At 46.4% G+C, this 23,800-nt stretch overlaps 1 protein-coding gene across 6 annotated transcripts in view; it reads right to left on the bottom strand.

Moving 5' to 3' along the window:
• The window catches only part of TNIK (TRAF2 and NCK interacting kinase), a 163,161-nt gene that overhangs the window by 27,022 nt on the left and 112,339 nt on the right, over positions 1–23,800 (bottom strand). For 4 of the 6 annotated variants that reach the window (XM_062603146.1, XM_062603143.1, XM_062603147.1 and 1 more), the window contains 8 exons: positions 23,139–23,205; positions 22,112–22,316; positions 12,195–12,305; positions 11,641–11,727; positions 10,248–10,448; positions 5,038–5,202; positions 2,968–3,207; positions 980–1,086 (listed from right to left, as the gene is read on the bottom strand). In XM_062603146.1, coding sequence (XP_062459130.1) covers positions 980–1,086; positions 2,968–3,207; positions 5,038–5,202; positions 10,248–10,448; positions 11,641–11,727; positions 12,195–12,305; positions 22,112–22,316; positions 23,139–23,205 — 1,183 coding nt within the window. The remainder of the gene's footprint in view (positions 1–979; positions 1,087–2,967; positions 3,208–5,037; positions 5,203–10,247; positions 10,449–11,640; positions 11,728–12,194; positions 12,306–22,111; positions 22,317–23,138; positions 23,206–23,800) is intronic. The other 2 variants (XM_062603149.1, XM_062603148.1) reach the window with 1 other exon arrangement.

Genomic DNA, 23,800 nt, shown 5'->3' on the forward strand with positions numbered 1-23,800 from the left:
GAGCTGGAAAGAAAGGTGCATACTGAAACTGGTGACAGCACACGGCTACAGACATCCCAGCATTCTCTTTTTGACCTCACCCTGAAAGGACAAGGCAGAAAGAAGAAACCAAGGAGCTCCTTCACACAATGCTATGTGGAACACATATTACCTTGAGATTTGCCGGTCTGAGGTCTATAGCTGTCAGTGATGCTGTGCAAACCAGAGACAAGCTCTCACATGACTAAGCCAAGTTTTTTCCATCCAGCTGTGAGCAGAGCCTGTCAAATTTCCTGCTTGGTTTAAACATGCCCAGGGATAGCTCTGACATGGCAGATCAGACTGCAGCTGTGGTGCAGCATCCTGCCTCAGGGTGCTACAAGGGCTCCCGGAACACCTCCATGCCCAAGAGCTGCATGAGGCTAAACTAAAGGCCCTAGTCCTAGGAAACTGAAAGTAATTTTACCTTTGGTCTACATCTAATGAAAATCTCCCCAAGCTGTATCAGTACATTCCTCAGCCATTATCTGTGAAAAGCTGCTCTGATGCATAGAAAAACTATTGTATGTATCACTGAGATCTCCCCATTGGCTTTTGTGGATCCCCTTATAGGTAAGAGATGACACTGGGAGAAACAGAGCCTGGTTCTGCTAAAGGGAATGCCCAAATTCCTTTTTTACCCCCAGATGCAGATGTAGCATCCACTTCCAAACCCTGCAATGCCCAGGAACATATTCAGCCCAGGGAGCAAAACCTCCAGGGGTCTAAGCATTCACAGCCTTTGGTGCCAGTACAAAATACTAATGAATGCAAAAGTTCACTGCAACGATAAGAGAAGCATTGCATATCTTGTGTTGTTACCAATCAGTAAAAGCAGGGCTAAACCCAGCCCGTGTCTGGGCTCCCCAGCCAGGCAAAGGAGAGCATGCTGGGATCACTCCTGCCCATTGCCCTCTGTGTCCGTACCCTGCCCATGTCCATATCTTGCCCATGCCCATACCTTGCTCGAATAGGCTGGGAGCCCAGTCGGGGCCCCAGGGCACTGCCATTGCCTGGGGAGTTCTTCCTCGCCAGAGCAGGGGATATGGAAGTGGTTCGTTGAGGCACCTGGAAAAGAACAGACACATTTGCTGTCACCCAGTCTGCCCCACCATTCAGGCTGCTGTTTGCACACCTGAGAGATCACCTCCCAGCACTGCCTTATTACTTGATTTATAATTGATTTCCCACTGAGGGATAGGCAATTATAAACCACAAAGCTCTCAGCTTATAGAAGGTATCACCCAAGTGTGAGACAGAAATGAGCTGCAAAGGGTGTGGTGAGGGATGCTCCTGGCAGGGGAGGCCCTGAGCATCCCCGCTATCATCAAACAGGGTGTTTACTTTTTCAAAAGTGAATGTATGCATATACACACACATATATAATTTAAATCTAACAAAACCCAGAAAATTACTTTTTAAGGTAAAATTCTAACTGAAGTGCATTTCAGAGACATGATGGAAGTTTTGTTTTTTTTCTTGTGAATAAACACACAGTTATGTTAGGTAAGAGAAAATTTAGAGAGCAAGCAAGCTTCATATTCTGCAGTATCATTAGCTACAGCTTGTCTCATTAAAAGGAAATCTCCCTTCTGGGTAGGGTACCCTGCAGTTGTGACCTGGGGACTATTTTACCTTCCTCTGAAGCATCCAGCTATAAGCACAGGCAGAAACAAGACCCTGGACCACAGAGACAGCCAGCCCTGCCTCATGGGGCAGTCCTTTCATTCCCATTTACAAACATATCAAACCCATTTTGGGCAGTAAAACGTGAAGTCAGACTCCTCACAGCTATTACTGCTGACACAACAGCCTTAAATGTGATTTCATGGGGACACCTTACAGAGTTCACATTCTCTCAGCCAATGGGGAAAATACTCCATAGTGTTGGAAAACAGCTTTTTTTCCAAGGAGCTAGTGCTGTGGTTTCGCCATGAAGTGCATCACTGCAGTTAAGAGACACCCTTCTCAAGGACTCAAGGCAAAAAACAACTTTAAATTGCAAGGGTTTTTTCAAAATGAGGTTAAAACCAGGCACCCACCCTCCTGCACTACTGAGAACTGAAGCACACAAACAGCTCCAGGAGCTGTTGACTTGTTTTTCCTCTTAGGTGAGCACTAATGTCTCCTCTCACTTGCTGGTAGCAAAAATGTGAATGTTATTAACACATGTGACAGGCCACCATAGATCTCTTGCACAGGCAGGCTTACCTGGCAGCTGGTATTTTGCTCTTAAGCCACTTACTTTATGAATACAAAGAAAAACTGCCTCTTAGCCAGGGACAAATACTGCCTTGCTGTCACTAATGAATTTGTAATATTTTTTCCTCTGTAAAAATCCTCCATTGCTGAGCACTGATTCACTGTAAGGCAAATTTCAATAGCCACGTTATAATTCTTCCAAAACGAAGGTGTATAAACAATGTGATTGAAATACTGGTCCAGAAGAGTCTTAATTAAAGAGGTACTGCCAGACACTGCCAAAATGCCAGTGAATGTAAAAAGCTGCTGGAGCCCTTACAAGTCTTCCATCAAATATTGATTGCAACTGGAGGCAGGGTACCAGATTAAAAAGGACCCATCTTATTGAGTATGACAAATTTTATGTTCCTATAATTCTATTTAAACAGAAGGTTGATTTTTATCCTAGGGGAAGAAGACAGTAATTTATTATGGCCTCTATCCAGGCTGCAGAACTTTCTTTGTTGGAGGTGAACACTATTTTGCAGCACTGTGTGTGTGCCCAAGAGCAGCTACCAGCATCTTGTGCAGAAACTGCCTTGGGAAATGCAGACCTGGGGCTGTAGGTATTCGCCGTGGAGCCATGGGGATGGGCTCAATTCTGCCCAATCTGCTTTGCCAGAGGTGCTGAGTGCAGGACTATCCCATGGGGACTTAGCTCTGGGATTGCCTCTTTGACGTGCTGGAAGTGAGGAGCGGTAGTGTTACCTTTGGTGGAATGTCTTCCTCCTGCCGTAACCAAGAACTTCGGTCAAACTTTTCAATGCGAGGGGGCAGAGGAGGGTTTTCTGAGGTGGGGTCCGAGTTCTGCCTTGGCATCTCAGTGCGGTGAGAGGTCACCGTCAAAGCCTCCTGAAACCCAGCCAGTCCCTTTGCAGGCTGTTCATGCAGTGACTGAGACCCAGACAAGGAGCTTCCTTGGGATTTCACAGTGACCAGATGTGGAATCTAAGCACCAAGTCAAAACAGAACTATCAGTACAAAATGGGGGGGGGAGGGGGGGAGGGAAAAAAGAAGAAAAAAAAAAGAAAAAAGAAGGGATAAAAAATATTTTAAAAATTGATTAAAAAAAAGTTGATTAAAATATTTGATTTAGCACTTCAGATGCATTAAAAAGCCCCCTCAGTTTGAGACCAGCACTCCCTTGGTTTCAGGAATGCCTGATTTATATGGCTTCAATACAATACCTATTAAAAATCACGCCTGTACAGCTCAGCCTTTTAAAATCAGGCAATGTCATGCTCCAGCCCTGACCGCTCCTGTGTGCAGCCAGAGACAGGCTCGTGATGACAGCCTGGGGCCAATCCATGGGTACCACCCCAGGAGCAGGGGCAGGCTGTTCCCTCCTGCCAGCTCCCGCGCACACTGTGCCTGCCCCAGGCTCTGCCTGCTACTGGATGAATTTACAGCTCCTATGCTTGCACCTCTAAAGTTGTACTAATGAGTTTGGCATGGATTTTCCCTGTTAAAATGGAGGGAAAAAAAAAGGATAATAAATAATAATAAAAAAAAATTGTCAGGAATTCTGAGGCATAGATGACTTAAAAAAAATCTTGCAGCATGAGTTCCTATAGGTCTAGGTAGCCACTATCCCATGAATCAGCCCTACAGATCTAAAGGTTACAAGTGAAAGGAATACCAACATCTGTTTTGGGAAATCTGAGAAATTCACAAAGTTAGTTTGTGAAATCAAAGCTTCCTCCCAGGACCCTGTGAAGCTGCACTTTTTTGATACAGGGGGGTTGTAATTTTTATTTGACATTTCTACATACATGTCTACGTACACATATACATGTATCATATGTATATGTGTATGCATGCATACGTTTACGTGGGTCTTTGGGTGTCAGGTAACTTTTTCATTAAGATTTTATTGCCAAACAGAAGTCTTTGTAACTGTTGACAATATATGTTACCAAAAAGGTCACTGAAAAGTATTTGGTCAATCAGAAAGATTACAGTGGAGGTTTTACCTACCTCCCAATGTATACAGACCATGTACACTGGGTCAGTACGTTTAAGGACTTTCCTATATGTATTCTGTTTAAAGATAGCATCATACTGCTGTCCTACAAGTGCGCATACCACACGTAGATGGCACTTAGCTGGCACATTTTCCCACAGAAAGCCCAGCTGGACTTGGAGCAAAGGCTTTGTACTTCCCTCTGAAACACCTACTGAAGTCTGTGGATCTGTGGCAGTAATTCCAGGGGCTGGACTAGAGCCAGCATCAACACTTCTACAGCTTTTGGTGGCAGAGTACTTACAGACCTCATGGCTGGGAGGAACTCTTAAAATAATGATGGCCCTCCTGCATGACAGTCATGGTGATCTATGCCCTCTCCAGATGTGTTTGTGACTGATGTCAACTCAATGGAAAACCAAAACAAAACCTTGAATTAAAGCAGTAAAGAAAGCAAAAAGCATCTTGGCTCTTTTGTACCAGGCACTGTGGTCTTAGTCGTCTACATAAACCAGATGCAAAGAGGAACAGAGCAACTGCCACACTGGACCAGGCCAGCAGTTCCTCTTTCTCCTCCAGCTTGTTTCTGGCAGTAACTAGTACGTGATGCTTCAAAGGAAGGTATAAACCAGCATGATGTAGCTAACACATGGAAGGTGACAAGAGGAATATACTCATGCATGTAGATGCTGCTCTTATGAATATGCTTCAGGCTGAGACACAATTTCCCTTAAATCAGCTTTTTCTTGTTACCTTACCAGCACCCCCAGCATCCTGGCTCTGGCATGTGAGCCTGCCAGGGAAAGCGCTGTTACCTGTGGGTCCACAGGTCGAAGCAGGGGTGGGGTCCGGGCTGGCTGCACACCACTAATGCTGAAAGACTCCGACCGAGGAGGCAGGTTGGGGTCAGAAATCCTGTTGGCCACCTTATGGGGCATGGCCGGTGAGCTCTGGCGATTGAGCCGGGAGCGTTCCTCCACCTGCGGTGAGACAGGGAGAGTGGGTGAACACTCCATAAAAACTTGTCTCCGACAGAAAACCAAGGTATGCATATCTAAATACATATGAAGTTCTTTTCTCCTTTGGCATATCACATATATCGTATCACAGAATCATAGAATAGTTAGGGTTGGAAAGGATCTTAAGATCATCATCAAGTTCCAACCCCTCTGCCATGGGCAGGGACACCTCACACTAAACCGTATCATCATGGAATCCAAGTCACTCTGCAGATTTTGCAATAAATGCATTTTAAAGACACTGAAAGAACTACTTGTATTTATGCACATAATTCATTTCTGAATATGAAATGAAGAAATAAAGAAAAGGAAACATGACTCTCAGAGGTATTTCTAGAAGATGACTCCTGAGAAGCTCGTGCTTCTTCTCAAATGTATCTTTAAGCAAGGGGACCCTTTTCCTTCACTATTATAAACATGAGGAGTGCTTTTATTTGATCTGAATGAAAGAATAAACATGGCAGCCAGAAAATGGCTGGCTTTGATCTAGATTTAGTAAGCCTCGCACCTTGTCATGTATGGAAGAGGAAAAGATTCCATTACCAGTAGAGAAATAAACCCAAAGCCCACTGCTTTCGATTCCCTTTGATCAAAGTGCAATGGTTTCAGCCAACCCAGACATACGTGCAATCTGCTCCTGCAGTTAGAGACTGTATGCATTGGTATTCATACTGCATATGCTATGCAGAATTTCTGATACCTCGAGATCTGACGGGTATTTTCATTCATGTATCATTAACATGTTAAATACCCTTAGCATGTCTTGATTCCACCATCTACAATGTCATGTTAAAAGGCAAACTTTAAAATAGGTTTGCTTGGAAAGAACCACAGCTGCTTTTTAAGTAGTAAAAGCCATTATATTAATAAAAATGCATCTTTTCCATTTTCAGATATTGAGCAGGCACCAGATTTAGGTAAAATTTAGGTAAGAGATTTGTGTTATGGATTCTTTTCTTTCTAGTTCATGAGGGACCATCCAGGACACTGCTGTGCCTTAAGAGGTTGTCGCAACTTCCCCAGATGCTGCCCACTGGCTAGCAGAGGCTGTACAGAACTAGGTTTGGTGATGCCTATGGGAGTAGACACAAGGATGGGAAGGCAAGAAGGGCAGGAAGGAGAATTTCTTCTGAACAAGGGAACAGCAGCATGAGCACTGGGTTGCAGGCATGGCCCAGTACATCTCCTTATCAACCAAACTTTGTCATGAACGACAGCAGGCAAAGACAGTGCTGCTGCCGAGTCCTCCACCTGTTTGCAGGTGCTCTCCGGCACACTGCCAAGCTGTAATGTGCAGCTAATCATGGAGGACGTCAAAGCTTGTGTAGACTAGAAGGCAGGGGAATGATGAAATGGGGATGTCTGTGTACTGGGAAGGAGAAGGACACTTGGTTTCCCACTGCCAGCATGTCCTCACTAGGACTTTGCTGCACCAGCACAGCAGAGGATGCTCTTGGAACTCTCCAGCTGCACTTCATGAAGCCTTACTGACTCCACCATTAGGCAGAGTGAGGGAAAAAGCAGTAAAATCCTGCAGGAATTCATCATTGCTCTGGTTCAAGCCATTTCTAATTGAACTCGAGATTCCCCTCAAACAGGAAACATTCTTAGCAGCTTCTGTGCAGGACCCAGTGGAAGGATGCTAATGTTTCAATACATCACTTCAAAGCAAGAGAAGAATTAAGCCATGGGGACTGCAGGAGGAGCTGACACACATGTTGGCTGCTGCAGAGAACAGCAGAGCTTGCAACGCACAGTCAAGCCCTGAGCTCCCAGGAAGGTCTGAGCTGTGGGAAAGCACTGCAGAGCCCGGCCACTGCATGGAAAACATCCGATTAAACTTGTCCCCTCCTTTATGCATGGTCATGTATGGCATACACCTGCCCAAACCTATCCTTCAGCTGACCAAGCTTCTTTGTCACTGAGATGTTAGACTCGGTGTCATGCTTTAAGGCCAGCCGGTAACTCAGAACCATGAAGCTGCTTGCTCACTCCCCTTGCTTCTTCCTCCCCCTGCTCCTGGGGGGATGGGGAGGAGAATCTAAAGAATGTAATTCCCACAGGTTGAGATAAGAACAGTCCAGTAACTAAGGTTTAATACAAAACTACTACTACTACCACCAATAATATTAGTGATAAAGGAAATAACAAGGGGAGAGAATGCAGCTGAACCCAGGACACCTGACTACCTGCACCGCTTTGTTTGGCAAATACTGGTCTATAACAGACAAGCCAGTAATGGAGAAAGCTGCTCATTACAGTACTACTGCTTAGAGTGCTAAAGCCACATCCCTGGCTGGATCATCAGAGGGTTACAACATGACGTCCAAAAGGCCCAGCGAGTCCTTGATAATGAACCTGGCTAAATGGCAGGTCTGGGACAGCACCCTGGCTGTATCCCAAGTTAATTTCCAGTGGATAACCCTTCATTCACAAGACGATTAGAAGAGGCAGCAGATGGAGATGTGCATCCATGTGTATTGATAAGACTATCTGATCAGACTGTTTTGTTTAGCACAAAAGAAGATAAATCCTTGACCAGGGAAGCTATGAAAAATGCAGTACAGCCTGGTTCCTAAACCAGAGCTTTGTCTTCACTGACAGACCAGTCCCTTTAACAAGGGGATGCAAGGACACAACACAAGTGGCTATAGCCACTTTATACTTTACCCTCTGTCTGCAGGGTCTTGGAGTTACCATGTGAAGAAGAGTGAGGTGGGAAAATAAGTCCATAAAGGAGAGCTCTGAAAAGCAGAGAGGGGCACAGTGCAAGGAGAATTCAGCTATGGTGATCAAGCTCCTGAGGGAGAAGACTTGAGACCAAGGAATATAAATACAAGGATGGTATGGAATATCACGCAAAATCTTCAGAAAATATCCTAATAAGCTCTGCAGAGCCTCCAGAAATTGTAGGCTGAACACTAGACTTGTCTTTTCATTGTTCTCAAAGGAAAACAAAGTCTCAATATTTCCGTTAAATTAGCATGCATGGGCTGGGTATGGAAATTGCTAAATTGTAACAAGAACCATGGTAGGATGATTTAAGTATCAGCACAAGTCTACCTGTATAGCCAGCAAGGATGGCACTTTAATCTATGCTGCAGAGTAGCTGCATTGTTCTAGAAGTGTAACTATGCAGCAGGTAAAACAGGGGATCAAGGCAAGAGGAGTAGTTTAGGGAAGTTCCCAAAGGTATTTTGTCAAGGCAGTACATCAAACTACTGCTCCCAAGAGCAGAAAGATGCCACACCAGCTGCTTTGAGCATTTCATTAGAAATCAGACAGAGTGACACAGGTAAAGGGTTCAGAGAGCTAATTAGTGGAAGCTGGAGATATTCCCCAACAACAGGAAACCTCATCTTCCCTGTGACTTCAGCAAAGGGTATGAGGTGACATTCTGCTGCTCTCGTTCATATTGTACAGTTCCCAACATTGTGCTTCAAGTGATGGCAACAAATAAAAAGATGCCTCCCCCATGGAACAGAAGAAATGGAACTTTGTGTTTGAAACAGAACACTAAATCCAGCACTTCTCTCCTTCACACCAGATAAAGAATAAGGCTCCTTTTTATATATCTTTGCTATGGCTTTGAAGACAGTGCCAGAGGTACTTTTGCAAGGTTCCAGAGGATTTATTTAAACCAGGCAATGAAAGACAGTTTATTCCCCTTTCCCTGCCTGCTACCAGCTCTCAGCACTTCTGCAGATGTTCAAGAGAGACCCTATTCTGCACAAAGCTACAGAGGCACCATCCAGGTGGAAACCTCTCACGTTAGAGGTGGCTCAGCACATCTGGAGCATCTTATCTGCAGACCCACTTACCAAACCTCTTCTTCCACTGGAAGGGCTGGAGAATGATGCTGCAACTCCATGAAAATATGCCTTCTGGTGCATCACCACCAAAAGACTCTGAAGACTAAATTAGAAGGGAACAAAGGAGAAACCCAAGGGAGTATAAAGAAGTGAAAAGACATCCACATCTCCATCTGTGATGGTTTAGAAAGGTTAAGAACTGTTCATATTATTAACCTTTGCTTAGCAATGGAGATCTGATTGAATTTCTTGAGCATTTGATGCTTGCAGGTATTGTGGATGCAGCCGAGGGCTGTCAAGAGGAAAGACCAGGAGAGAACTATGTGCTGGATGCAGGTCCCATCTCTGCCAGGACTAAAGGGTGCCAGGCGTTTGGCAGCAGAGCTGTGATCCTGCTTAGTAGGAATAGGCGAGTTATTAAAAGAAAAGATCTTCCTGCCCATGGCTGCAAAATGAAACCAACTAAACACAAAGAACTTTGGAAAAATTAATGCAGGAGTGGGCACCAGTCTTACTGGAGCCACCACAAAGAGACTAAGGAGACGGAGTTTGCACACGATCCTGAAACTGCACTGCAGACAATGCATATCTTCATCTTTTCAATACTATTCAGCCAGGCAATAATTAATATTCAGGATCTTGCAACTATTACAACAATTACCTCTTTTAGCTGGAGAGAAAAAGAAAACTCTTGATGTGGCTTGCCTTCCTGAAAATCATGAAAGCAGAGCAATCCCAAAAGATACAGCCCTGAGCACGGGAGGAAAGGCTGGCTGATCTCTGTTTGCCTATGGTGAACTGAATTAGTGCTCAGCAAGGAACCCTGCTACAACCACCCTCTACATCCACCCCTGACCCTCAGTAGGCTTGTGGACGTGCCAGGTATGAACACCAGGAGCTCCCAGTATATTCACATACCTCCAGCTATGGCTGAACCCCTCCAGGAGCGACTCATTTTCCTCCTTGCATGCTCTCATGGAAAAGCCTCCTTCCTTCACTCTCTTTGCTTGCACAAAGGTACACACAGATGCGCACACACACTGCATTGAACTGAGAGTGCTTCCAGCACTGCTAATGGCATCTGCTGGAGGCTGACCCAGCAGAGTGCAATCTGCTGTACGTATTTTAGACCAAACTGTGTGCCCAGCCCTGCAGATGTAGGCAGGCACCCTCTTGCTCCTTACTCTTGCCTACCTCCTTGGCCCACGCTGGCTTCTCGCTGGCATTTATCCCTTCTTTATAATGGTAGAGAGGTTTCTTCTCTGCTGGCCTCTGGTCCTGCCGCTGCTGCTGCTGCTGCTGCTGCAGGGAGACCAGATAGTCTCGCTCCTGCTGGAGCTGCCTCTGCAGCCTCTCTGCTTGCCGCTGCTCCTCCAGCTGTTTGCGCTTATACTCCTACCCAGAAGAAAACACAGTGAAATGGATGCCTGGCCAGCCTGTAAACATAGGGCTGCAAACTACAGATTTATCTGTTTGGGTGGAAAATGGGGCCTGAGTATCTGAAAGACTGTTTCCTGGCAAAGCTCATTGATGTGAAAGACTTTGGGGACTGAGCTGTAAAGCATCCCAGAGGAGAGGTAGCTGGGAGGACAGGGCCAACAAATTCAGAGTTGTGACCCCAAAATCGATACTTTGCAGCCAGTGAACTGCCCTGTCTACTGGGAACTGGAGGTGCTAGCCCCGCCTCACCAGGGAAGCCCTGCAAAGACCCTGAGGGCTGACATCTGCTTAGGAGTTGCCATTGATTTTGCCCTGATTTTTCTGGATGGGAAGAACAAAGGATCAACCTGATAAGGTGCCAAACATCACCAGGTCAGACAAAGCTCAAGTGAAGTCAACTCCTCTGTAGGGCCAATTTATTCTTTGTGGGAAGGGCTGCGCAGCACAGCTAACTGTGTGATCTTTCTGAATCCCTATGGCTCTATGAGGTTTAACGAGTAAGTAATTTTGAAAGAGGCATTTTAAAAGGCAAGGGCTTGTCTGAGGGTTTTTCTTTTCCCTAAATAAAATTAATAGCAAGATCAAAAAGAATAATCTCTGCAGATTAAAAGAAAATGCAGTGAGAATAACAGCTACCAGCATTAAAAGGAAAACTCAAAATGAAATCAAATAAAAAAAGAGGATATCTAGAACAAAAACAGCACAAGAAGGAATATACAGTGTTCCTGCAAGGAAATGAAAACAAAGGCCTCCACTTGGAATATGAAAATCCGCACGACAGGGTGGGTTCTCTGGGGGCAGGCATGCGACAGCTCAACCACACTCCAACATGCTGCAAACAGCCTTCAAAACTACACAGCAACTAACAGAGCTGCTCCTCTCATGAAGGCACAAGCATGCTGATGCCAGGAAGGGATGCAATGAGAGCGCTGTACACCACAAGGGGACCCAGCTGAAGCAGTGGTGGGGATTTTGAGGCATGCTTGTGGCCACAGAGCGGGACAGGAGGCTCCGGGTCTGGCAGTGACAGTGGCATCCCCCATGTCTCGGCATGGCAGGGATCACTTAGGTAGCTTGGGTGCACGCAGGCTCATGCGGACACGACATGGGCAGAAAGCAGCAAGCGTGGCCATGTCCTCCCATTTACCAGAAGTAGTGCTTGCTCCTGCAACAACTGCTGCTGCAGGATCTCTAACTGTCTCTGCTCCTCCTCTAACTGTCGCCTGATGTACTCCTGGAGGCATGGGCAGCAAGGATCAAAGGAAAAAGAGAGAGAAGGTAAAAGAGACAGTATTTCCCAACAGGAAGAAAAATGAGGTGGGCACCTACATCCACCCAGCCTGAGAGCCAGTACTCTCTGTCCCTGCCCAAAGAGTCCAGGGTGTCCACCACCCTACAAGGGACCTCTGAGGGTAAACAGTGAAAATCACTGGGAAATAGTGAACATTAACTGGGAATACCATAAAACCCCACCCCAGGAACAAGCGGGTGGGAAGAGCTTGCATCAAGTGTCCCCACACCTGCAGGCCTGCAAGTGGACCTACACAGAAATATGTGACAGCAGTGGAAAGCAACACACACAGTGTTAACAATTAAGTGATTTGCTCTCAAGTAGCATAAATTACGAGTGTTTACAAGAAAAACCCTGATTACAAGAAGAGATCTGTGCTGAAGACTATTGCCTCGCTCCCACCGTGTTACCTGCTCATGCTCTGCACGTCGCCGTTCCTCCTCTCGCCGTATCTGCTCCTCATAGTGTCGCCGCTGCTCCCGCTCCTGCTGCTTCCGCAACTCCTTCTCCCGCCTCTGCTGCTGTGGGGGCAGAATGCACAGGTCAGCATCCCCACTCCTCTCCCTGAGAGTTTCGCACAATTTTCAGGGAGCCCTGGTCCAGCAACCCGCAACACTCCTGTTCACCTGATAAGATGCCTTGCTAGCCAGCAGGTCTGTTTGGGGCAGTAGAGGGGCTTGCTGATCCTACTCCAACCTCATGTGCTCTGGTACCTAGCATCAGCTATGAAGAGCCCACAACATCCTCCTGGCCAGCACCAGACCATACACACAACCCCATTTCTTCTTCCACCTGCAGATGAAGCTATGTGGGCAGTGTGTGGTCCTCATTTGCCCACATGCCCGACTAGTGGACTCATCAGGTCTCAGACACCCAGGAACTGGACAAACCCATCGCTTATGGGAAACTCGTCCCCAGACCCATGAGGGAGGGTGCTGGGGGAGCTACTGCCTGCCAAGAAGAGAACACATCCCTCTTAATGTTTGCAAAGACCACAAGCTAAGACAAGAAGACCCAAGATCCTAGGGTTTTTCTTTTCTGTAACACAAAATGATCAGGATTTGAGGGCTTCCCTTTCCACTCCTGCCTCCTGGGTCACATCCCTGCTTGCTCTGTGCTGTAGCATCTTTGCTGACAGCAATCCAGAGTGCTTTTTTGGGGGGGAGGATGATGACCTAGAGCCTGCTGTGAGCCATCCAGAGTGCCCTGGGCACCCAGGTGACACCTGCAGCCCCTCCCCCTCTGCTTTTAACCTAGCGTAACTCCTTCAGCTCCCCAAACCACCCTGCACTCTGGTCCTGGGGCAGGGGCTCGCAGCAAACCGCTGCAACACTGCCATGAAGCAGAAGGGCTGCAGGCTTCTCCACACCTCAGCCGGCACATCAGCAGAGGGCACTCAAATGCCAGTATTGGCTACTGGGGATCTGCAGCCTGCCATAACTCCCTCGTGTGCAGGGTGCAGCAACACTGCAGGGCTAACGGGCAGACAACCCGCTGAAGCATAAATCTGGGCCTTCTTCCTCCCTTTTTTTCCCCCCTTTTTTCCCCCCGTTGCCGACACAGCAGCTGAGCAGACTGCAGTGGAAAGGCAGGCACTGGAGGGATTGGCAACACCATACATTCGCTAAATCACGTGGAGGGCTGGAGATGGCAGCTGACTATAGCAGCTCTGCCCAAGAAGCTGGCTGTGCTATCCAAAGACAAAGATGTATCTTTAAACTGCTGCTCTGCAATAATCTGCACTGTATATTCAGGCAGATCTGAAATCTGTATCTATCTATAGATAGCTACCTATATAGATACCTCTCCCTGTTATAGGTATCTAGCTATAGATACTATATAGCTATTATAGCTGTTATACAGATCTGTCTGTAATAGTTATCTAATACAACAGATAAATCTCTATACAGTAGATGTCTAACAGATCTACTTTATCTCTGTTACATATAATATATACTATATATATACTCTATCACAAGACTATAATTCTATTCTATACCTACTCTATATTCTATTCTATGTTCTATTCTGTATCTGTCTCTCTAGAGATAGATATCAACAGCTAACTTTATAGACTGACACCTATAAAAATAGATACATCTATAGATAGACATATAGGTACTTTAACAAATATTTAAAGACAGCCCCACATTTCATATAGGGAAGAGCCATTGCCTGCCTTGCTGCTATCTCACCCTCAGGGAACATCCATAGGTAACAGGTAACATCCATGCCCAAGGACACTGATTTCCTCTAGCTTAACGCTCAAGCTGCAGCACAGCTTCACTACCACCTATAGCCATATTTATCATTGCTATTCCACTTGCCTCAGGGAAGGAAAATCTCATCAAACCTGAAATAACCTGCCAGCTCCAGACTCCGGCATGTCCTACGCCAGGCGCAGTCACTCGCACTGCCCACGTAAGCTGCGTATGCATGTGTTACTCCACGCGTACGCCTGTCCTTGCTGAGTACAACGTGAATGTACAGCTTTTGTAGGTTTTTGAACTCTATACTACAAACTCTAGAGGAGATGCCACCAGGACACCGGGACATGGTAACTCTGAAGAAGTAATGTGTGATTTCTTGGCTTTGCCAGCACTCCCTGACCTCCTTGGATGAGTGCTGCTGGTGACAGTCGCTGCTGCATGCCCTCAAAAGCACAGGGCTTTTGACGAACGGGTTGAATACATGTTACCCTGAGCTTCCAATCACAGTGTGTATTACACTGGTTTTGGGTTGGGTTTTAATGTTGGAGTTTTTTTAGTTAAAATAGCATGCTGCCGAATAAAGCACATAATGCTTGTGTAGGCTGGGCTTGGCTGGCAGGAGGCAAGGCCCTGAATGTCACAGCTATTTCTTAAATAAAGATCATCTGATTGGTCTTTATTTCCAATCCTGCAGGTGAACAAAGCCAACCCCCTGCACAAAGGAGACAAAAGCATTTTTCCCAGAGAGGGAACATTGTTAACACTATCCTTCCAGCATACCATGTGCCCAGTGGCCCTGGTGAGCTTGTCCCACTTCTGGTCTCTCTCCTGCATGGCAGCATCAAACCACCAGCCTCCTCTCTTGCACACCTAAAAGCCTATTTAATCCCAGATGCTGGGATTTGAGCCTCCCAGGCACAAATTTCTTTCAAAGCAAGGCCTGATGCTCTTTTGGATATCTGAAGGATCTCTGTGCCCTGTCACAGGTGGGCTCTTCAGGTTGAGTATGTGAGCGGGATGCAATATACACATTTATGGAGGCCAGGAGTACAGCACTTCCCTGCAGCTCAACTGTGCTTTTGTCAGGTCACATTATAGGCAAGTCATTTATCATGGTCTCATTATGAGCACCTTCAGCTGAGCACTGCACCATCATCTCAGCAGAGCGGGGGCTCAATTGGCAGCGGCACATCTGCCTCCCCTGTATGGACCCACTTCAGCAGCTGGCAAACATCTGAAGAGGACCTGGCACTGCAGTGGGCAAAGCCTCTAGCAGTGCCCCCATGTCCCCTCTACCTCTGCTCATGCCAGTGCTGAGCAGTGATAGGATGATGGGGACCCTGTTTAAAATAGGGACTGAGCTCAGTAAGACGCAGCTGGAAACTGCATGTGAAAGTGCATACAGAAACAAACAAAAAAAAAAACAAAAAGGGCAGGGGAAGATTCAAAGATCTCTCTTTGTTTGCCTCTTTTTCTGCCTGTTCTTTGCTCTCCCTCTCTCACTGTGAGTGCACACTTTTCACGTTTCTCCAAGCCTGAAACTACTGTATTTACACTACTCAGATTTATTATCCATGCAAAGCAAGACTGCCAATTAATTAGGACTGCATTTATATAACTCTGCAGGTAAAGCCATATGTAGCTGTTTCAAAGCCAGAATGGGATCTTATTTGCACTGCACTAGAAATGACAGGTTTTAAATATTGATGAGGGAAAGAAGACACATGAAGGCAAAACCTCTGGTGAGAAGGCCCTTGGAGGCCTGGCATAAAACAAGGACTTCAAAGGACCAAGCTCACATTGCTAGATCAGACACATTCAAGACTACAAGCAACCAGAGAGCTGCAGCCACCCCATGAACCTGGTGAACTCGGAGAGGCACTGACTCTTACAAGAGGAGGCTCATGGAAACCTTGGCTGCTGCTCCCAGCCATGGGTATGAGCCAGTAAAGAAGTGGAAGGGGAATTCCAAGTGACAAATGAAAACAAATATTCTAGGTAGCTGCATTGCTGTGACAGGCTTATTTATCTGAGCCACCAGGGAAAGAATGACTGTGGCTGGAACATCATCTTTCCTGACACACCAAGCACTGGAGCACGGAGAAGTGTTTCCCACTGGTAGATTAACTGGGTCAGAACTTCCTACCGTGAACGATCACAGGAGCTAATTTTAGCTGGGATCATCATGAAGGGATGCTCCAAGCAGGAAAAGGCTCATGCTTCAGAAACTATGACTTCTACATGCTTTCTAACCAAATTAAAACTAGAGAAATGTAAGCTTAGCACACACCTGTACTACAGGAGCTGCTGTAATGCAGTTCTTGGAAATGGGTGCAGCACTGCTACAGTGCTCCCATGTACCATATTACTGAGGAGGCTATCACCTTAATGAAAATGCTCCTACAAGCTATACAACAACTGCATATGCAGAAGAAAATAATAACCACCATTTCAGCTAATGTAAGTTTATCTATAATTAATTGCTGGATTTTATTTAATTTTGTTATTGCTTTATAAGAGCTTCCAGTAGACTGTCTGCTGCTGGTTAACGTATAAAGGAGCTGCAGCAATTTTTTATCCCCTGAACATCTGACTCTATAACTGCACTGAATAAAAACTCACATGCTAACAGCAAGATGCTTAGATTTGCCTTGTACCTTCCCTGTAAAGCTGTGACCTTCATTTTATACCTAGAAAGGAAAAAAATCCACAACATGGCAGAAAAATGAGGTTATATAATGCCTTCCCTGACTACATCTGCCCACTGCTGCCAAGGGGTCTACACAGAGATTTGTCTCCCAGGATCCCTAATGCTTCTGACTAGGAGATGTGTTATTCCTACAGCTCAGCTGAAGTTGGTGAACTGGTGCAGCAAGGCTCATTCTCTGTGCCAGCAACAAATGGAGGGCTTAATAGGTAACTATATATACGTCTAACATATGTATAAACAGGGAAAAATTAAAATATATTTAAGCCTATTCACACTTCTGCATTACAAAATTGTTTTCCTTAGTGCGATTTGATTTAGTGATATTTAATTCTCTAATTTGGGGGGCTCTGGCAGTTAGTTCTGGCACACATTTTGAATTCACGAGACTAACTTTCTGCATGAGGTGAAAAAAAGCTGCAACTCTAGCTCACAAAGATCCTGGTTTTCAGCCAGATTGGGGATTTTCACTTCCACCGCAATTAAAGACAGCTACAAATCTACACCTCTCCGAGTGCCTGGAAGAAGATGCAGCCTTAAAGAAGGAAACTGGTCAGCTGCTGAAAAAGCAGACCCAAGTGTCAGACAGAAGCAAGGAAGCAAGCTAAGGATGGCAGCATGTCTTGGGGACAGCATAAAGTGCTTCAAGAGACCACCAGAAGACTTCCCCATTTGACTGTTTTATATATATGTTTGATGTTATTGCTGGATTTGCCTAGAAAGGCCCTAAAATGAGAGGTACTTTGTAAGAGTTTCAGAAATATCAAGATGACAGAAAAAATAGGATTCATTCATTTTGAGCTCTACTAGGCAAGGAACAGACATGGCAAGAGCTCTATTCTCGGCAGTATTTAAAAAAAAGATTGGAAAATAACAAAAAAACATCTACTGAAGGTCTGCACTGACAGAGGAATGGACGAATCACCCCAGTAACAGGCTTTTCTCCAGCTCTTTTACTGTGCACCTCCAGTACAAACTAACTCCAGGCATTTTTGAGCTTGGCATCTTCCTACGTCAATCCTTTTGGTGCTGCACTTGGGTCCAGTAAATGCACTCACTCAGCCTAGCCACCTTCACAGTATCTTATAACAAGTTAGAGCTCTTTCTATAAGCACAGTAATATGCCTGGCAGTACTGAACAGGTTGAATTAGGAGCCCCAGAAGCCACCAGCTCCAAATGTCTATTTATCCTGGATGCTCTAATGGGTTTTAAAGGTCAACTATATTTTGAAAATAGACTAACTTGAGTCTTCCACTCATATCTTCTCCCAGAGATCTGTTGGTATAGTGCTGCCTACTGGAGGCACACCCCATCTTAGTCAGACCATAAAGTAGCATGGAAGAAACTTTGTTTCACTAACCAAAATAAATCCAGAGCCAAGAGTCAACAACTGAAGTCAGTGAAAAGCTAGCGTAAGAAAAAGTGGAAGCCAAAAGACAACACTGGCTGCTGCTGACGCCTTTAGGTGCCACTATGATGGGTACAAGAGCGTAAGCAGTGCTGTTCTCTGAAGCAAAACTTGTGACATAGACGGGAGTGTGCTGGGTGCCTCCAGGCAGCAACATCAAACTCGGAGCAGCTGTGATGGTTACTGTTCAGTACCCTGTCTGGCTTCCAGATGCTTCCTGCCCCAAAGATCTAGGAAGAACAGACCAAACTATATCCACCGCTGGCTGGCTGTGCTAGAAATAGTGGGGCAGCCTAGGGGTACAACACCCTTTCTGTGTCCCCAGGCAGAGGCAGCATCCCTTCCCAGGGCAGACACTGGGAGTCAGTGTCCTGATGCTCAAAGCTGCTTGTGCAGCTCCTCCAGCTCACTCCCTGCAGCAGTGATGAAACTCTGTTTGCTAATCTCCGCCTCTACTAGTTTTCTGGTTTTCCTACAGCAGCCCACGGCAGATACATGACACCCTGCAGCTGGCAAAGCCACAGCTGGCTGCACTGGGGAGTATCCATCGAACCTCTGCCACAACCCACTACATCTGCAACAGAAGGTCCGCACCTCTTCAAGGTCTGCTGCTTTAATCCTCACCATAGCAACTTGGCAGTTTCTTGCTCACCATGTAAACAGTGTCCAATAGGGAGGAGAGCTCATTTCACTCCGTAGCCGGAGACGCAGGTGAAGCTACACCCAGCTAGACAGATGGACACCTGAGAAGACACTGGGGCCATTGCAGCCGCCAGCATATGGCTGCCCACTCTGCCCTAATCCTGGCTGAGCCCATGGGGATGATCACATGGCTACAGAACTGATGGAAAGGGGCAGAGCAGTTGACATTATCTACCTGGACTTGTGCAAAGCGTTTGACACCGTCCCACATGACATCCTCGTCTCTAAATTGGACAGACATCAATTTGATGGATGGACCACTTGGTGGATAAAGAACTGGCTGGATGGCCGCACACAAACAGTTGTGGTCAATGGCTCAGTGTCCAGCTGGAGACCAGTAACGAGTGGCGTCCCTCAGGGATCGGTGTTGGGACCAGTCTTGTTCAACATCTTTCTCACTGACATGGACAGTGGGATTGAGTGCGCCCTCAGCAAGTTTGCCGATGACACCAAGCCGTGTGGTTCGGTTGATATGCTGGAGGGAAGGAATGCCATCCAGAGGGACCTTGACATGCTTGTGAGGTGGGCTGATGCCAACCTCATGAAGTTTAACCATGCCAAGTGCAAGGTCCTACACCTGGGTTGGAGCAATCCCAGGCACAGCTGCAGGTTGGGCAGAGAAGAGATTCAGAGCAGCCCTGCGGAGAAGGACTTGGGGGTGTTGGTTGATGAGAAAATGAACATGAGCCGGCTTCAGTGTGCACTTGCAGCTCAGAAAGCCAACTGCATCCTGGGCTGCATCAAAAGGAGCGCGACCAGCAGGTCAAAGGAGGTGATCCTGCCCCTCTACTCTGCTCTTGTGAGACCTCACCTGGAGTATTGTGTGCAGTTCTGGTGTCCTCAACATAAAAAGGACATGGAACTGTTGGAACAAGTCCAGAGGAGGGCCACAAGGATGATCAGGGGACTGGAGCACCTCCCATATGAAGACAGGCTGAGGAATTTGGGGCTGTTCAGCCTGGAGAAGAGAAGGCTGCGTGGAGACCTCATAGAAGCCTTCCAGTATCTGAAGGGGGCCTACAAGGGTGCTGGAGAGGGACTCTTCATTAGGGACTGTAGTGATAGGACAAGGGGTAACGGGTTAAAACTTAAACAGGGGAAGTTTAGATTGGATATAAGGAAGAAGTTCTTTACTGTGAGGGTGGTGAGGCTCTGGAATGGGTTGCCCAGGGAGGTTGTGAATGCTCCATCCCTGGCAGGGTTCTGTGCCAGGTTGGACAGAGCCTTGGGTGACATGGTTTAGTGTGAGGTGTCCCTGCCCATCAGGGGAGTTGGAACTTAATGATCTTAAGGTCCTTTCCAACCCTAACTATTCTATGATTCTATGATCACACTGGTGGCCCATGCTGGGGAAACCAGAGGATGCCCCTTGGTTACAGACCCACTGTCTTTCCCCACTTCTCCAACATGGCAGGAGCATGAAAACTCCTCTTTTCCAGCTTTACTCCAGAGGTATCTCCTTTTTAATTTAGGACTGAAAACTGTAAGGCAGCTGGGAAGCAGGCAATGGTTGAAGAACCATGGGGGGCTGTTAGAGCCACCAGAAACAGAGGCATTGATTTTAAATCCTGGCTATGATGGCATTAGCTTTTAATGACATGGGGGAAAGAAGAGGGGAAAGGGGCAGATCCCAGGGGAGCTGTGCACAGCCTGGCCTGCAAAGCAGCACCTCTGTAGCTCAGAGCACAGCTCACCAGCTTAGCAAGATTAGTCCTCCATTCAAAACCTGCCTGAGAAGCAGGAAAGAGATAGAACAATCTTCTTCATGTGAAGAGAATGTATTGATTCAGCATCAAGCATTGTATTCATTACAGGATTGCAGCTAATCTGGTGTCTGCTTTTATTCTGCTGTTGTTCTGATACTGTACCACTTGCAGCAAGCAGACTGGGACAAAGGCTTCCTTGCCACAGTCCTCAGATAAACATCCACTGGGGCAGAGGATTTTGGATATGTCTCTGTGCAGATCCTGACCTCTCTCAAAGCAGCTCACCAGCTTTGGAAAGGGTGCAGGACGCAAACAAAGACTGACCTACAATGTACTGAGCATACGATGCTCTGCGCCCTGACATGACAGACCTACATGTTTACCAGACTGAAAAAATGCTTTGCCCGGACTTTCCTGTGCTGTTTTTCACCCTGGAGGGACTTAGAGGACCACCCTGAAGAGGGGCCACACCATTACCATCATCATCACCATCAGCTGCCTGAAATTCTTTCCTGTGTGTGCTCCTGGCCTGGGGGCATTACCCAGTGCAGAGAGAGTCAGGTTATACGTAACAGATACTCTGACTCCTGCAAATAAAGGGAGTGGCTGCTCTAATAGTTCATTTACTGCAAGTCCTTTTTTCAGACACAGTGGTGACCCCTTTGGAAAGCTAATTTAATTACCATTAACATATGAATCCTTCGATCGGACACTTGGGATGAGTTCAGTGCAAGGCAACAGGTGTCTTTATGTGAAACCTCATCAAAACCCCATAAGCAGGGGAAAAGCTCCCTTTTTTTTTTTTTTTTTTTGGTGGACTTCCCCAATCCAAGAAACAGGAGCTAAACCAGAAGCAAGTGCTTTCTACAGAGTACACAGCAAGGCTGAGCAGCCCACGGACACCCCAAGTCAAATCCTGCAGCTGGATTTTAAATGGGATTTTAAATTTTCTGACTGATCACATTTGTAGCTGGTATGTTAAGACAAGGGTAGTGAAATCTTATCCTTCGGGGCACATATGGATCATTGCACAAGTCAGGCAGGCATCTGCCCCTCCCCTGCAAGAGAAATTGTAATTAGCAGGGACTGGAAGGACTGAAGTTGAAATTAGGGACTAAAGGGGACACGAGTGGCACATGGATGTGGTAAAAGGGAGCTTTTCAGCTTCTCAACTGTAACAGTCCTCAGTAACAAATAACCATAATGAACTTGACAGATGCCTGGACCAGTTTTGCCCACTTCAATTGAATACAGCTGTCACCTCAATAATGAGCTAACTCTACTCAGTAGTTCCACGGATCCCTTTAAGTTTGGTATTTCTGGGGTTTATTTATAGCAAACCATCATTATTACCTTTGCAAGAACTGGTAACACTTCCCGTGGTGAGGAGTGGCTGGAGGTGGGTATGCAAAAAAGATGAGCAGGGGGCTTTGACCAGTCTAACAAAACATTTGGGGTTATGAGCTAGAAAGGTTAGGGCATGGTCATCTTAAACCAGGCTGAGAACAGTCACTTGGGACCTGCTACCAGAAATCATGCTGTTCCACCTGAAAACATCCTTTGCCAGCCCATTGCTTGGCTCTGGCCAGTTACCTCCTCCAGCCTTCGCCTCTGCTCCTTCTGCTCCTCAATCCGCTTCTGCCGCTCGGCCAGCAACTGCCGCTTGTGCTCCTCATTCTCTCGCTGCTGCTGTTCCAGCTGCTGCCGACGCAGCGCCTCTGACCGCTCCTTGTTAGCCAGCTGTAGCCTCAAGAAATCCCGTCTCAGTGTCGACTCCCCAGGCAGGTTTAGGATGGAGCTACATAGGAGAGAAGCATCAGAGAAGAACCCTTTCCTGCACCCTTAAACCTCTTGCCAGAGGGAGTTCTGCATGATTTTCCAATGTGCCCCCTCTCCCCTTCATTCTAACAGCATCTGAACACCTGACAGAACTTGGGCAGCAATGAATGGAGGGATGGGTGGACCACACATGTTGGGGGCAGAGCAGCATGGCTCACCAATAATTCATTTCCTAAAGGCTTCCTTTACATTAAGTTTCTAACCAAAGCTGCTTCTGCTTCAGTGACACACACTGAAGCCATTCACAAAGCACATTTAGCATGAATCATTGCCAGCTGTTAAAATATTACATTATCTCAGTGCAATAATGGAATAACTTGATACTCATTTACAACGACCTGAAAATTTTCACCAAAGAAAGTTCCAGCCCTACCATGCCTGCAGCAGCTCTAGAAAAGTTTCATGGTGAAAAGTTATGCTGAAATAGGGAGTTACACTTGCATGTAAGAACTGCATTTTAAAAGAGTCTTCTTTAATTTCAACTCACTTTTTTTATATATCTGAATACTCACATTTCCATGACAGCACCACATTCTGCTGCAGATCCCACAAGTGATAGGGTACCTGGGTCTTTTTCCCCAGTTTTTGGATAGGGTGACCTAGAGCATCAGTTTATATCCACATGCCATCCAGCAAAGGGAACATACTCTGTTCTGCCAGGAAACAGGACTCAGTATTCAAACTGTCCTTTTTCCATTTCTAGTTCCCGTCAGCCTGTAATCCAATCTGATTTTATAGAGTTACAGACACGTAAGGGCATAAATGAAATGCTGATTCTTACCTGGGCTCTCCAGAGTCATTTTCCTCCTCCTCCTCCTCACTTCCACTGTACTCGTACTCTGTCTCATCTAGGAACAGAATTGCTCATCAGTGTCTTTTGCTGGACTCACTTGTTTTTCCAGTGGTCGAAAACCCCAGAGCTCTATAGGCAGAACAGACAACTCTTCTTCTCACATGGCAAAGAATAGGCAGGATCATTTCTCTGCATCTTCTGTTTTTACGGAAGGCTGCAAGGCCAGGGAAGCAGAGGCAGTTTCCCTGGGTACTGGCACCTTGAATGCCTGTGCTGCAACCAGGGGAAGAGGGCTGCAGTCTTGGCTGGAGTGCCGCAGGCAGCACCAGCACAGTGGGCAACGGCCCCAGCAACCACAGACACTCAGTGTAAAGACACGGGTGTGCATAAAATAAGAATTTATCTCCATATGACAGTGATGGACCCAGTTCTTCAGGAAGGTTCTTCAAAGGGAGGAGCACCACAAGCTACTGAAGCCACAGGCACTGGAAGGTGGGATTTAACTATGTCTCTGAAGGCACCAACTCCTCTCTCCCTAAACATAAGCTCTTCCTATGCAAATCCATGTATTTTCCAAGCAATGAAGACATCTATGTAAAAGCTCAACTTCAATGTTGTGCTACATACTGTGATTTCTATTGGGATACCAC

Source organism: Pezoporus occidentalis, unplaced genomic scaffold, assembly GCF_034315485.1.
Source record: "Pezoporus occidentalis ecotype Australia unplaced genomic scaffold, CSIRO_AGI_Poc_V1 ctg8, whole genome shotgun sequence".
In the NCBI taxonomy this organism is placed as follows: Eukaryota; Metazoa; Chordata; class Aves; order Psittaciformes; family Psittacidae; genus Pezoporus; species Pezoporus occidentalis.